Raw genomic sequence first — 15,474 nt, 5'->3', positions numbered from 1 at the left:
ACATCTAACGTTAAGAGTTCTCTGTAACCGCACACGGCCACGTATATGTTTGCCGAATTATGTGACTCGCAGGACTCCCGGTTCAACAAGAGCATCGACCTGCGCACCGGATACCGGACGCGGTGCATGCTGTGCATGCCCATCTTCGACCGCGACGGCGAAGTCATCGGAGTCGCGCAGGTCATCAACAAGAAGGGCAAGAACGAGCACGACGTCTTCAACAGCAACGACGAGAAGGCAAGCGCTTCCTCGATCTCCTCGGGAGTTGTTGGCGTTGTAAAAAAGAGTTTTAGGGCTGGGGCCCCCAGGCCAGGGGCGTAGCCAGAATTTTTTTTCGGGGGGGGGGGGGGTTCAACCATACTTTATGTATGTTCGTGGGTGCGTTTGTATGTGTGGGTGCCTATATACGCAAGCAAAACTGAAAAATTTCGGGGGGGGGGGGGGGGTTGAACCCCCCCTTGGCTACGCCCCTGCCCCAGGCGGCTTTTGTACACGAGCTTTTGCGTTCTTTTGTACTCTCCTTCGGGGCGGCTGGCGAACAGATGAACTGAGCAGGAAGACTACAGAAGAACAGGAGTGCTCCTGGACCCAACAGCTAGGGGTCGCCGGCACAGGCGTACCGGGAAAGGGGGGGGGTGGCCCCCCACTTCCCATGTCTCCTCATACCTTTACTCAACTCGACCTGTCCCGTGATTGTTCAAAGTTCACAAGGTTTTAGACAAAATGATGGCGCCCGAGGACCTCTGACGTTGCAATCCAAGCACTGTTTACTTCCCACTTTTACCTCCGGAAGGTCGGGGACCAGAGGCAGGCCGTTGCCAGGAGGCCGTCATCGCTTCCTTTTCATTTTTGCATCCATTACGAAGCTTCTTTCTATCGGACTCGACCAGCAGGGAGGGGGGTGAGCGCTGCGGTGAAACTTCGTGCGCACGCGCGTGTACGGTCCCCCCGACAGTAAAACTTTCAAATGTCAAGGCAATGAGCTGGCTGCACCGCAGTGCTCCACAGGCGTCAGCCGGCCACGAAGCGTTTTAACAGCGAAGCTGTTTATCGTTCCTTGTGAGTCGATCGCAGAAAACTATCATCATCTTAACGGGTATGTGCCACTGTGCGACTACCTGAGAACGAGCACAGAGAGGGAAAGAGAAATAAAGAAAGAGAGAAACAAACAGAGAGACGGCAAGAAAGATATAAATAAAGAGAAAAATTCTTGCCGAAAAAATTTTTCACGCGCCGGTATTCGAACCCGCGTACCCTCTATCCGAAGGCGAGCGTCCTAACCACTTGGCTATCCAGGCACGCTAGCGGAGCATAGCAACGGGATGGGAAAAGGAAGGGAGCGTGAGGAGGAGAGATGTGATGATGAGGAGGAGGGAAATGAGGGGAGAGAGTAAAGCGTAGCACAGAAAGAACGAGAAAGAGAGAAATAGAAAGAAAAAGAGACACAGAGAGAACATCGACGATACAAAAAAAGATAGAAAGAGGAAGCAAGCATCGCATCGTCTATCGGCGAGATACCGCACCACCTGGCCAAGCCGCGCATGCGCAGTAGCTAAGCCGCGCCCACCGACGAGGAGGAAGCTGCGCATCTCGAAGCTAGACGTGTCGTTCGACGGGGAGTACAAGCGGCAACGGGTCCGTGCTTCGCTGTGCCACGCTTTGCGCGACTTGGTGCAAACTGCCCGCAATTTTTTTACAAACGAGGGCATTTTTGACCCCTGATCAGCCGACGCCCACTTTTGTTCAATGAGCTGTTCAGTGAGACGTAGTACGAGCGCTGGTGTGCTGTTGTTTGGGTGATGCTTGCTTGTAGATTTTAGATGTATTTATCGAAATGGCTGTTTATGACAGAGCAGAAAGTCCCGGCTGGCGCGCAATCAGAAGGTTCGTCTCACAATGTCTCCGCGTTTGCAGAATGGCACATTACGATCGTCCAGTAAATTTTCAGGCGCTTATCGATCTAAGGCGGATGTGAGTATATTACGTATTGTCGATAGTCACTTGCGCCGAAAAAAAATATTGCGATAGGGACACTCCAAACGAAGCGTTGGCGTCGCCGTGCTGGTGTGTACGTGGTCCAAGCGGGTAACGTGCTCCTCGGGCAGTACTCTGTGGAAACGAGAGAAAGCATGTTGGCGTGCTGAGGAGGAGAAGGAGAGGCTGAAGAGAGGAAACGGCGGTAATTCTGCAGCCCTATGTTGGGAGCACGGCTGAGCGTCTGTAGGGAGGTGGGGTAGGGGCAGAAAAGATGGGAAATGAAGCAGAGAAGATAGATGTAGGAGAGCAGGCTGGCATCCATAACCGAGGACATGGCGTGTGGGCTGTGCAGCCGGTTGTCCAGTCCAGTGTCTCCAAGGGCCTTGAAGACCTGGGTGTGGCTGTGGGTAGGGAATTCAAGAGGTCCCACTGTACAGCCGCGGGTAAGGACTCGCTGTCTTCGCGCGCGGATATTCGAGAGCGGGGAGACTGTGAGCGCGCCAGGGCAGGGGACGAGATGGTGTGTTGAACCAACCCTCCCCCCCCCCCCCTTGTGGCTACACCTACGTCGAGATCTAGCAGTGTAGGTGACCGTACGAAGTACGTTAATTTAGCTGCATATCAATTTAAGTAAAGCACTCCAAGGAAAATAATGTAAGCTATATCTTACTTGGCTAAAAGTGAACATCTGGCTGGAAAGATCACAGGCATATGTGTGCATCTATTGTCACTGTTCAAGACTTTCCTTTCCCAACTTTCTGGGCCCCGCGGACGTTTGGAAAATGGTGCAATGAAATCTGACGACTATGCCATATCTTGTGGTTGTGCAGAATGGCTTGCAATAACGCTCTTGAGACCTCTTTTTGCAGCGTTGCTCTGACATTCAAAGAAAATCGCAACAAGCAGATTGTTTCGAGGCCATAGTGCGGCATGACCTTTGGGAATAAAGGCTAGAAATTTCGGAACTGGCCTAGCACATCGTAATGGACTGCCAAGATATTTACCCAGCAAGACCTGTAGGAAGCCTTCACCCCATCCCCCATTGAAAAACAGTTAACTGACATAACTTGAATATATATATAACCTCTCTACCTTTCTTCTCTTATCTTGTTTCTCACTCAGACATCTAGAATTAATGTTATTCAAAGCTTAAACGAAAGTTAGAGTAATAATGAAAGAAAAAAAAAAATCAGCGAAGAAAGGGGGAGTTGTTCCAGGAGCTAATAAATGCAATATCAAAATAGAGGCTTTAATTAAGGGATAATAATTCAAATATATGTAGCCAGAATGCTAAACTGCGATAATGTAATTAAACCTCATCAGACCACACGCATATCGCATCACGCACTATTCAACCGCCCCGACACTTCGTGTACGTCGCCGCGCGTGCCGTGCGTCAAGGCCTAATCTGGCATCTTTCTTATCGCCGCGTGTCAAGTAACAAGCACGAGATATCGAGTTGCTGTAGAGGCGGTAGCAGTAAACGCAACGAGCTGGCAGTTATCTTGCAAGCGATCGCGATCGCTAAGAAACGGACGTGCATGCACCGACAAGGCTGGTATCTTGCAAGCGATCTCGATTGGTGAGACGCCGCGCCGCTTGTTCGTGGATATCGCATAGCTCACCCTGCTCACGCTTCGTGATCCCGCACGCGAAAGAAGCTATTCTGGCCTTGCGAAGAGAATAAATAACCAGCGAAAGAAATCGGACATATACAGCTGCTAGTGCATTTGCCGGAAGTGAGCTTTTTTTTTCTTCGGTAAAGGCCGAGCTGCTCACAGATACCAGCCGCGCCGCCATCAGCACTATAAAATTGTGGGGATGTTCTGTGATAAAAGAGTTGTGGATCCAATGCATAGCGGGTCCGAAGTTCGAGACGAACGGCGTGCGATGTCGCGAAACAAAACGCGGAAACCATAAACGGCGGTGCCGTAATTCAGATTGCCGCCTTGCTGTCATGCGATTTTAGGCCGGAATTTTTTGTTTTTCTGCCTGCGACGCGGTTTTCGGCGCGCATTCATTGAACTTAGTGCATAGTGCAGATCATTAAATGGTTCGGTTCAGTGAGCATATAGCATCGGCATCGGACCACTCAGGGCAACACCCGAGCTTTGATGACCAGAGTCACTGCGTTGGACTTGCATTTGTTTCGGCTTTACGCGTGACTTACGGGGCTGTGTAGAGGACTTTGCCACCGCGGCATCGAATCCTAGGCGACTGGCCTCTGCAGGCCCAACAAAATTATTTTTTTTTCGTCGTCTTAATCTTTTTTTCGTAGTGAGCGATTATTCGAACATTCATATTATTGTGGCACTTTCCATGTAAAAATGGCGACTGTAATTTGCATAAAAGGTTTTAATTTCAATTTAACGATGTTTTAATGTAAAGTAATTAAATGGCCGATTTTACCTGCTTCATTATATCAAGGTCGAACTGTAGAGTATTTTTTGCAGCCATAGTGAGTTCATGGCAATGCATTTAACAACAGCTTACAGTGACAAAAACAGAAGCAAGCACCTTACATTACAGGTATTTTATTGGTGGGCAGGGAGTTCTCAAGGTTTGCTTCAGACAGCTGTAGCAGAACTTTCTGTGCTTTTGACCTCCCACTTGGTATCCCCCTTTCTAATGGTGTTTTCTTCACTTAGGTGTTCTCGGAGTACCTGCAGTTTTGTGGCCTCGTTCTGCGAAACGCTCAGCTCTATGAACGGTCTGAGCTTGAAAACAAGAGAAACCAGGTATGCGTGCTCATACAGACATATTGAAAGTTATCCATAATAGAGGCAGGTTCGGTCCCTGCCAGCGGCAGGTTATCTTTTCGTCCACTTTACTTTCTTCACATTTATATCCTAATTATTAAAAATAACATCCCCTATACTTTCCTTGGCATTATTGTACATAAGTTCTCATTAATATTGTGTCTAACAACGAAAAACGAGCCCTTAAAAAAAGTCATCTTCTTTCCTTCATAATTTTCATAAGTCATGTAAGAATGAGGTATTACGCAATACTGTAGACTGCTGTCGAGCTGCGGGCAGAGGCAACAGCACCTAGGTCTTTTTTTTTAATACACAATTAAAAAAAAAAAGAAAAGGACTGCTTGTTAAAAAAGGCTAACACACTTCTGAGCACCATTAGTGGTTCTTTTTTAATTGTGTTTTATAACTGCAAGATCCTAAATATAAGTGTAACAATTCCTGATAGAAAACGTGTCATCATTTTGAAGTTCATACAAAGCATATTCCTGTGCACCAGAGATATGTGTGCCAATAGTACTTATTTCCTACATCATCTGACTTCGAGGTATCTGCTAGCTGTCCTGAGGAAATTCTGGCAGTAAAACAACACTGTGTTTAGTGGTCCATATTGAGGTTTTCTTTCTTTCTTTGTGAATATCATCAGTTTCACCTAGAAAAAAATGTGCAGGACTGAAATGCAAGAAACACGAAATAATTAGTGCATGTGTAAGTGCCAGTGTAGGCTCATATAATTTGATTATTGGGTTATATCATATGAAGCACCAGACTTTGAAATGTGGAAAGAAACCCATATGTGTGAGCTTGAATGTTTACTGTGGCAATGATGGAATGTCTTGGTGTAAGACGAGATCAACATAAAATGAAAAACTTGGTGTACTTTCTAGGAACTTGGCATCGAATATAACAGGGCGGTAAATCATGTTCAAGCAATAACAGACGTTGTCAAACTAAAAATGTCACTGGAGCCAGCAAATTTGGCTCGCTTCAACATTTCTTGTTGGACAACTTCCCATCACTTCTCATCAGTCTTCCCACTAACTCCTGTCTTATATTGAAAAAAAAGAAAAACACTATGACGTGCATGTTAAATAAAAAGACGCATGCCCTTTTCTTACTTGGTTCCATGTCCATATAACATTCTTCTGGAGGTTTGTACGTCTCAATGAAAATAACAATCTGAATTCATCAATGTGTCAGTAACACTGACACTCAGTGAACTGTAGGCTGCAGATGAAATTTCTTGAAAGTTTTTCTCTGCAGAGGTTTGTGGACTGATTACAAGTCCTCATTTTCAATGTAGTGTTATTAAGGGAATATATCCTGACATTTATGACATTATGACACTAATATATATATATATATATACGTGTGTGTGTGTGTGTGTGTATTATATATATTACATATATGTGTGTGTGGGCGTTTCCTCCATAGCTTCCCTACATTTTTGACTACAGTCACACGATAAGTAAAATATATCTATTCTAACATAAATGGCAAGCCTCAGTCTTCAGTCATAACTAGGCTGTCAGTATGCAAACTGGTGCCACTGTCCCTGCCACTTCTAACTTCTCACAGCACGTATTCTCAAGTTTTCAAAAGTGCACCTCTCCGGTTCAACGCTACTTCTAGTAGGAGCTCAGGCCTATTCGGTTAGAGCAACTTGAGTGCATGGGAAAATGCATGGGAACATCATCTCTCCTGCTTAGCTCTAGCACGAATGCTTACAGGCTAGTTACAGTGGCACAGCTATTAGCATTTTCTCATGATGGTACCGCATAACATTTGTTAAAGGTTTCCTCAAGGTTACTGTCACTTGTGAAGTTCCGTGACCTTCAACCCATGCTCATTGTGAAACCGTTGCTGCAGCAGTTGTGCTTGTGGCTTTCTTCAGGTTCTTCTGGATCTAGCTCGTATGGTGTTTGAAGAACAGAGCACCATTGAACAGGTCGTATACCGCATCATGACACACATGCAGTCACTGCTTGAATGTGAGCGCTGTCAAGTGCTACTTGTCGACCATGAGACCAGGGTGAGTACAGTCTCTGATATTTTCTTGCAAATACCCCGAGATATATACAACGAAATGTGGCAGCGATCTTGTGGTGACTTTTCTAATTGTTGCAAAACAGCCACTCTACATTGGCACCGGGAGGCATGCACATAGGATGGCTTCTTGGATATGTGGTTAATGAAAAGGGACTGTAAATGAGTTTTGCACTTGTAGATATGACAAAACATTTCGTATTAAGATGGTTGATAGTTTTACTATTTGCTGGTAGATAAAATGTAAGAAATTGTGTATACTGCATTATGACATAGAAAGTGAAGGTGGATAACTGAGGACTTGTGTGGGTGATGGTGTCTCTTCATAGTTTCCAAAATTACTGTTAGAATGAATGGCTCAATGACAGAGAGGCTGCGCCATCACCACTTGTTCTCCATCTTCCAAATACCTTCTACAATCTTGATGCCACTGTTGTAAGTAAAAAAAAAAAAAGCTGTTAACAAAACGTGTAAAGATGTCTGCTTTTCTGGCCAATTTTGGTCTCTAGCTACAAAGAAAATGTGCAGTTTTGAAGTGACCTAGAGCCTGTTAGGCTGCTGTAAATAGAAGTTGTGATCTATGCTTTTGCAAGTTGTCGTATGCATCCATACCATTCTGAGGTGTGCTTTGCTGTGTCTCCACCTTTCCTCACAAAACAATCAAAATATAGCCTTGCCATTGAACAATGAGATCACTTATCTCTTCAACTCTTCACAAAACAACAAAGCATCACTGGTTAATCACCCTCACATAACTGGGCTTGCTATAGTTACTATTGTGGTTTTTGGTGTACTGTGTATTTTTTTTCTATAACTCTAGTTGGAAGGGTCATGAAGCACCCCTTGGGCTTGTTGAAAAAGCACATCCTGTGGAAAGCTGACACGGCTGTGAACTGCTCAGCCAAATATTGCAGTCGTGCGCGCCGTGTAAAGGCTGCAAGCGGAGCGCGAAGTTACTGTTTTTTCAGGTGCCCTCTTTTCAAACAGAGGCCGGTTCTCACTCTCGTCAGTGGGCACAGCGCCTGCCGGTTGACGTCGCGTATCTGCTTCGCTGCGTCACAAGAGACATAGAATCCTTATTGGCTGATAGCCGACATAAATCGAGAGCGGCGTTCAGATCAGATGCGCTTCTTACCACGGGGTGCCGCCACTTGTTGGCGCCGCACTCCTCAGTCTGCTAACTTTACACAGTAGCAACGCTCGCACACGCGAATCACAGCGGGAGAGCGATCGCGTTTCACGATGCGCGCTGACGTAACTTCTTTCCTCCATTCCTGCTGTGGGTAGCCTCGCAAAACGTCCGCACTCTACGAGTACTCTTCACACGGGAGAGTATTTCAGCAGCGCGTTGATGAAGTCACGTGGTACACAGAGCTGCACCGCGCGCGGCGGTCGCGGTTGCCTAGGTGATGAAGACGCGGCCGCGGCGGCACTCCAACCGTCGTTGGGTTCTGCGGCAATGCCATGTTTCCTTTTGTTATTACAACATATTCAGTGGGCATTGCAATGACGCAGTAACTGCATGAGCTGCACGTCACAGCGCACAAATGCAACATTCAAGGGTAAAATTTAGCACAGCTTCACTGACTTGGCGTCGCGAAGACTGAGGGATGATGAAACTGCAAAGCTGGTGCCTTTTCCTTGGCTTTGGTGTGCCTTTTTTACTAAGTACTATTTTAGCTGTCGATACAGCGATGATAATATGACGCCGCTAAACGGTCCATGAGCTCCTGCTTTGGCCACTTGCAAGCCAGGATCGGATTCCCTTCATTGCTGGGCGGCCGAACGTCTCTCTTCCCGATGAGCTTTGTCGTACAGTTGCCGCGACACGCCTCCCTCACTCGAAACTCGGGGTCGGCCCGTCGTCGTTTGGCCCATGCTCTCGCAAATTCCCATCATCTTTCCCTCCGCGCCGCTTCTTCTCCCGAAGACAGAGCCTTGTTCGTACTCGCCATACTCGTCGCCGAACGTCGTAATGCTCTGTGCCAACAGTGCACGCTTTTGTACTGCTTTGTTCACTGCAGAATTTATTCTTGCAGCAGCAACGAAATGAAGCAATGTTAGGGCTGCTAAATCAAGGTGTGCGGCCTAGAGGTAGGGGGCACTCTTGTAAGCTCAGTGCGAGCAAACCGGCCGCATTAGAACACCACAATTAAAGCACGATATGCTACACGAACTGACGGTCGAATGTCAACAACAAGCATGCACGCTAGCAATAAAGATAATGAAGATGTGCGTTTATCCTAGCCTCTCCTAACTCCATCGCACTGTATGCGTTAGTAGTCAGGGAACACCAAGCCCAGCTTTTTACTCTGCCGAAATAACATAACACTACCGCAGAAGGGGTGCGCATACTATCGATTCTGGCCACCGCGCTACGCGTCTCGCCGGTCTTGCTCACGTGGGCAACGGCCTGCATCCCCGCCGGCCAACTTTGCGCGCGCAGGCAGAGGTTAACAGAGGACAGCACAGCCGCACAGCGACGTGTACCACGTGACTTCATCAACGCGCTGCGGAAATACTCTTCCTCTTCATACACTGCGTTTATTTACACGTCGCCTGGTAGAATATGAATGCCAAAGCGGCGCCCCCTGGCATTCTTACAGAACAATTGGGAAACCGAAACTGGTGAATACAATCACAACACAACAGTGCCATCCCTCCCTGTGTAGCTTCCAGTGCACTCATTGGGACGAGAAAAGAGAAAAAGCGCTGAGAGCGTGCGCCAAACCCCTTAACTCCGCTCGTTCTTGACGGATTCAAGAAATTTTTGCAGCAATCGATTCGGGAGGCAGTAAACTCCGATACTGAGGTCATTAGATCATTACTTAGAAAAGTGGTTCATGACCCCTTTAATGCAGTTATCTTTAATTCAGCAATGTTGAATAACTCTATTGCAGTGAATTTGTCAAGACACTTGGTGCTCAGTAAGCATTGCATATGTGTAGTAATCATCCAAACTTTTCTTGCTGCAGACTGCTTTTCACCGGGTCTTTGACTTGGAAGCTAAAGATGCTCTCAGAGAAGATGTGGCTACATGTACCAGGTATAAACAAGTTGTTTGTATCATTTTCCATGTCAAATTCTTTTTTGTGATTAAATATTTCTGAGGTACCCAACATAAAGACTTGGACATTTTTAATGTATCGAAACTGCACTCTGGGTTATGAGGGATGCCATAGTAGGTGGCTCCAAATTATTTTGATCACCGGGGTTCTCTAATAGGTACTCAAAGCACAGGGCACGAGCATTTTTGTATTTCGCCTGTATGGGTTTGGAAGTATGTGTGCAATGCGCATGCATGGCACTCTTGTGTTTATTATAAGATAAAATGAGCAAACCGTGGCTGGAGCACCCTCTTGATCACGATAATTATGGAGAAAAGCAATTTTGTGCGCGTCATGATATCTGAAGATGTTAGCCGGCCATATTTCAATATTTCTCTTATGATATTTCTGTTATGAACTAGCCCCATTAGGATCCCTTCATTATGTGTACACCATGAAAAAATATATACAAGACATAAAGTAAGTACACTAAAATACAGACAGGGTATAGGTGTAGGGTGGTAAAACAAGGCAAAGTGAATATACTAGACTGAAGAAGAAAGGGACACCGAAGTTAAGTGTCACAGAGAAGTGTAGAGAAATATGTTATAAAATAAACATGAAAGTTTGGATTATATTTATGATACTTATATATCATAGTATGATATTATGATGTAAGAATGGATAGGTGGGCTAGTTGGTAAAGCATTTTGTTCAAAGGACCAAGAGTGTGAGAAAAGGACGATGAGCGAGGTAGTAGAACCACACAACAGGAGCGCTCGTGTTGTGTGGTTCTACCTCATTCGGCGTCCTTTTCCCACGCTCTCAGTCTTTTGAACAATGATATTCCCTGTGCATCTTCTTTTAATTTTCTTTTACAAGTACATCTTAACAGTTATTTAAAAAAGTTTTCATTCTAGCCTATCTCAGTTTTTTATTCCCATTTTCAAATGGATATAACTGTTTGTATGAATTAACCTATTGTCCTGTGTCTAGCCTGTTTCGCTTGTACTTTACTGGTTGCTGTTGGTTAAGACACCTTACAAATGGCATTTCGGTAGGAAACCCAGTTAGACCATTTAAACATTTTCACATAATTAGACACTGTTGGTAAGCCTCTCCACTTGCATGTAGCAAGTGTATCAGCTATATGAACATTTGTAGGTATACTATAAGCACCACTGCAAACCATTTTTGGACTTACATACTGTGAAGCGTGACTTTTCTTTATGATCTTTATTTGCAGCCCTTATGAAGGCAGGTTTCCCATTAACACTGGTATCACAGGGTCAGTGGTCGCAACTGGTCAGGTATGTACTGGTTTAGCATTGTTTAATTTTCATACTGCTTGCCTGTTCATACACAAAACTAGATACAGTTAGGAACACTTGTCGCATATAAAAGTTATCCTATATATATGCATTCCTTGCATGAATACAGCTTTCAGTGATGGCATGTAACATGCCATCACTGAAAGCTGTATTCATGCAAGGAATGCATATAAATATATAGGATAACTTTTGGCTTTTAAATTAGCTTTGAACGTATGCGCTGACACTGAGAATGGAATATGTGTGCAATACAGTTAGTGAATTGCTTGATTGCAGATATATTGATGTAGCTTGAATATTTTCCATAATGCATATATATGGAACTCTTGTCAGTGCCTATGCATGCATCAGCCTTGGTTAATTGTGATAGTAATTATATTGACACTGGCACTCATTACACCAGCACTGTAGCAACAGCAAGTGCTTGTTTTCCCCGAATGAACTCTGTTCATGTTATTCTTTAGGTGTGTGAAATATTTATAGTTATTAAGTTAATGTTTCTTGTTACCTATATTGCCCATAGAACTATCAGTCTAACCTCATGTAATGTGTATATTCTAATACCTTAATTGCTATTGCTGTCGTGCTTTGACCTTCTGGTAGAATGACTACATTTTTTTTATGACAAATATTGTATGTGTCTATAATAAATCCCATTTTTTACCTTGCAGATTCTCAACATACCTGACGCCTATAAAGATGACCGGTTCGATCCAAAGGTCTGCACTTAGTATCGTTATCAGTGATTTACATTCTGTAAATGAGCCTTCTCATTCTGCCATCATGGGCCTTCCACTGAGGGCCAAATATAATCGGGTGGAAGCTCATTATAATTAAGATGCATATGACTGAAAAATAGCATTTTATAATCTATGTTTGTTATAAACATATGTAATAATATGTACGCTGTAATGATAATGGGGAGACAATACATATTTATTCGATAATTTGTTCTATCCATATTTTTTATACCCAATAGAGGTTTGAGCTTATGTGGCAAGGACAACTGTAAAATATACAACCTACATTTCTAAAACCCAACTTTTAAATGTCTACTTTCTTTCCTCAGATGCTAGGTCAAGTTCCCAACCTATTTTACTGCACAAAATTTATAACATGTTCACATCTCTCTAGAATAACACATTTCTTCATTTTTCTGCATTGTGTCTAGTCTCTGCACCGAGGCAAATAAATTTATTCGACCTGTTTCCTCTTTGTTACAGAGAGCTATAGTATTTATGCATGTGGATTCAATAGCAGTGCTATTTATACAAAAAGACTGTAATAGTTTCTTTCTGCTGCATGAAAGGAATATTTTGATACAGAGTGTGGGGGCCTTATAATAATATTTTCAGCCAAATGTACACCTGTGAACAAAAGTATACGTGTGCCAAAATTGCCGTCTGCGCTGTCCAGTGGTGAGCCGTGTGATGTTGAGCGCATTTCTCTGGCGAATGCGTGGCCAGAGCGATGATCTTGGCAGCAGAGGTGGCTTGCCACTAGATGATGCAGACGGCAATTTCGGCATGCGCTCCCATGGTCTGTACACTTATGCTCACGGCTGCCCATTGATCGTACTACTTGAGCTCCATTTTTTCAGTTAAAGCCTAATGCAGAAGAATTTACAAGTTACTTTGACACACGTCCAAAAACTTTTTTGACCAAAATTAATTTCACATTGATAAAAGTGTTGTGACCCTCGTTGAACTTACTTGTGTTTTAATGCAAAGTGATGTGATGCATCCTATTATTCTGAGGTCGTCCAGTTATTATAATCTCATTTGAAGAGTTATGTTGGTTGTTCTGTTTTCTTGAAGAATCAGCCACCACCAGCACTGCTGACATGTTTGTTTTGACATTATTGATGTTGCAGGTGGATGAAGGGAGCTCGTTTCGACATAAGTCCATCCTCTGCATTCCAATTTACAATGCCAATCGTCTAGTCCTAGGTGTGGCCCAGCTCATCAATAAGCTCAATGGCGAGCCATTCAACAAAAACGACGAGCAGCTACTTGAGGTGATTTGGCTGTACATTTCTGTACATTCTCACTTGAATGTCACAGTTTTGAGTTGCTTTGTGCTCCACCCACTTGTGTGTTCTCACCATTGACCGCAGCTTTGCTAAGAGCATAGTGTACATGGGAGGTGCAGTTAAATGCATCTACCTTCATATTTTGTCTGTGAGAATCGGGGTGTAAGTGATTACCAGAGTAACAATACAGCACCGATGGCAAGCTATCCAGTCAATTTTTATTGGCAGCATCTATACATCATAATTAGAACTAGAACACATTGCTTACGAGCTCAGAGAGTAATACAGTAGAACCCCGCTGATACGTTTTTGAAGGGACCGTAGGAAATAAACGTAAGAGACGGGAAACGTAAGAGCCGAAAAACAGGAAAAACGGCAAAATATTTAGTGGTACAGAATTTTATTTCAATTCTTACGAGCAGCACGAAAATTGGCGCGCTCAGCCGCGATCTAGTCGATGAATAGAAACGCGGAGCTTAGGACGGCCTTATCCACAGAAATGTAATCAACGTATGTGATTTTTTTAACACCAACAGCTGTAGGCATGAAAGAACTAAGCACACGCAATCACGACCGGCGCGGCGAGTCCGACCGTATAGCCACCATACCGACCGCGAACCGCACGCACGACCATGCGAGCTCCAACCAGCTCGAACTCCTCCCGTTCTCCGACAAATAACGATGATGATGAGTCTACGCCAACGCGATGGCAGAAGTGAATGCCAATCTCGAAGGCCTTGCTTTCGCAAGCAATTACGTCATACACGCCATGTTTGTGCAATGCAAATCTCAGAGGCTATGCTTTTGTCAATAGTAAATGCCAATCTCGAAGGCCTTGCTTTCGCGAGCAGTTACGTCATAGACGCCATCTTTGCAATTTGAATCTCGAAGGCCATGCTTTTGTTTGCATCAATTGAAAGATTCTGTTGCTTGCGCCTCTCATGCGGCTAATATTACGGTCAAACGAGGCCAAGCTGCGTGAAAATGCGTCATGGCCGCTCTCTTTGGTAGTCACTCGGTCGGCTCCGGGCGCACTTCGCGACGTATCATACGGGAACGGTCCGACAGTTACGACGTAACAGCGGGGTTCCCAATACATTGTATCCTATGGGAGCTATGCCGGGACCGGCGGAAAACGACGTAACAGCCGGGAAAACGCAGCAGTGAGGAACGTAACAGCGGGGTTCTACTTACAAGTTTTATCAGCTGAATGCAGACAGACAATGACGTCAAGTACAGCAGATTGTGTTGAGTGCATCTGTAATGTTGTCACACCCCAGTTGTGGCAAGAGAGAGAAGGAAGATAATATATCCTTAGTGTTGAGTGCAGAATTCTGTAACTGCTTTTCTGGACAACTGTTTTCATTCAACCATCTGTAAATAACCACATTTCATCCATACCAGCTTTTTTTTATGGTCCTTGCAGTATTTTCCTCGCAGTAAATTTTTAAAGGAGTAAGCAGGAATTGTATCACGTCATGTCCCTCACTATGCACTGTGGAACCACCTCGCTATTTATCACTACTCGCCTGGTTGATAGCACAGTGCTTGATTCTTCACCTGCAGCGTGTGCTTCATTTCTTCTCATCATGTATGTGCAGGCATTTGCCATCTTCTGTGGCTTGGGCATCCAGAACACGCAGATGTATGAAAAGGTTGTGAAGGCCATGGCCAAACAACGAGTTACGCTTGAGGTGCTCTCCTACCATGCATCTGCGCCCCTTGAAGAGGCTCTAAAGCTCAGTGTAAGTTAGTTTCGTATAGAAGGAGCAATTCTTGAGTTTTGAACTGTCCTGCAGAAGTCATTTACAATTGCACATGACTTTACTCAAACATCCAATGCTCAATCATCCTCCTTTCCCTGGCCTTTTTCTCCTCCTTACCCTCGCATCGCTCCTCTTCATCCTCACTTTCCTTTCCCACCCCATTGCTATAGTATACTATATATGGCTATGCTAGGTTTTACCGCCTACTCCTTTCCCTCTGCCTTACCCTCACATCACTCCTCTTCAACCTCACTTCCCTTTGCCACCCCCTTGCTATAGTATATATGGCTATGCTATGCTTTACCCTCTTCCTTCCTCCTTATTCCCGCATTACTCCTCCTCTCTCTCACTTCGCTTTCTCACCTCCTTGCTATACTGTACATGGCTATGCTATGCTAAAAGCTGCTTGGCATACACCCGCTAGGCTAGTTATAGACAGCTTCTTCATTTTAAGTGGACTGGAGGTGAGTAGTGGGGCTTGCCCATTGCAATGTCTGTGGCACATACCCTCTAGGCTAG

At 44.7% G+C, this 15,474-nt stretch overlaps 1 protein-coding gene across 7 annotated transcripts in view; it reads left to right on the top strand.

Annotated features, from left to right (window-relative positions):
* Nucleotides 1-15,474, top strand: part of LOC119397741 (dual 3',5'-cyclic-AMP and -GMP phosphodiesterase 11) — a 532,132-nt gene that overhangs the window by 447,295 nt on the left and 69,363 nt on the right. For all 7 annotated transcript variants that reach the window (XR_007416391.1, XR_007416392.1, XR_007416393.1 and 4 more), the window contains exons 6-13: nt 73-237; nt 4,626-4,715; nt 6,628-6,765; nt 9,755-9,825; nt 11,073-11,136; nt 11,829-11,876; nt 13,031-13,174; nt 14,791-14,934. Coding sequence is in view for 4 of the 7 variants with exons in the window: in XM_049416417.1 (XP_049272374.1) it covers nt 73-237; nt 4,626-4,715; nt 6,628-6,765; nt 9,755-9,825; nt 11,073-11,136; nt 11,829-11,876; nt 13,031-13,174; nt 14,791-14,934 (864 nt within the window). In the remaining 3 variants the exon portion in view is untranslated. The remainder of the gene's footprint in view (nt 1-72; nt 238-4,625; nt 4,716-6,627; nt 6,766-9,754; nt 9,826-11,072; nt 11,137-11,828; nt 11,877-13,030; nt 13,175-14,790; nt 14,935-15,474) is intronic.

This window comes from Rhipicephalus sanguineus, chromosome 1 (genome assembly GCF_013339695.2).
Source record: "Rhipicephalus sanguineus isolate Rsan-2018 chromosome 1, BIME_Rsan_1.4, whole genome shotgun sequence".
NCBI classification, from domain to species: domain Eukaryota; kingdom Metazoa; phylum Arthropoda; class Arachnida; order Ixodida; family Ixodidae; genus Rhipicephalus; species Rhipicephalus sanguineus.
The sequence above is the reverse complement of the archived record's forward strand: the minus strand, read 5'-3'. Positions and strand labels throughout refer to the sequence as shown.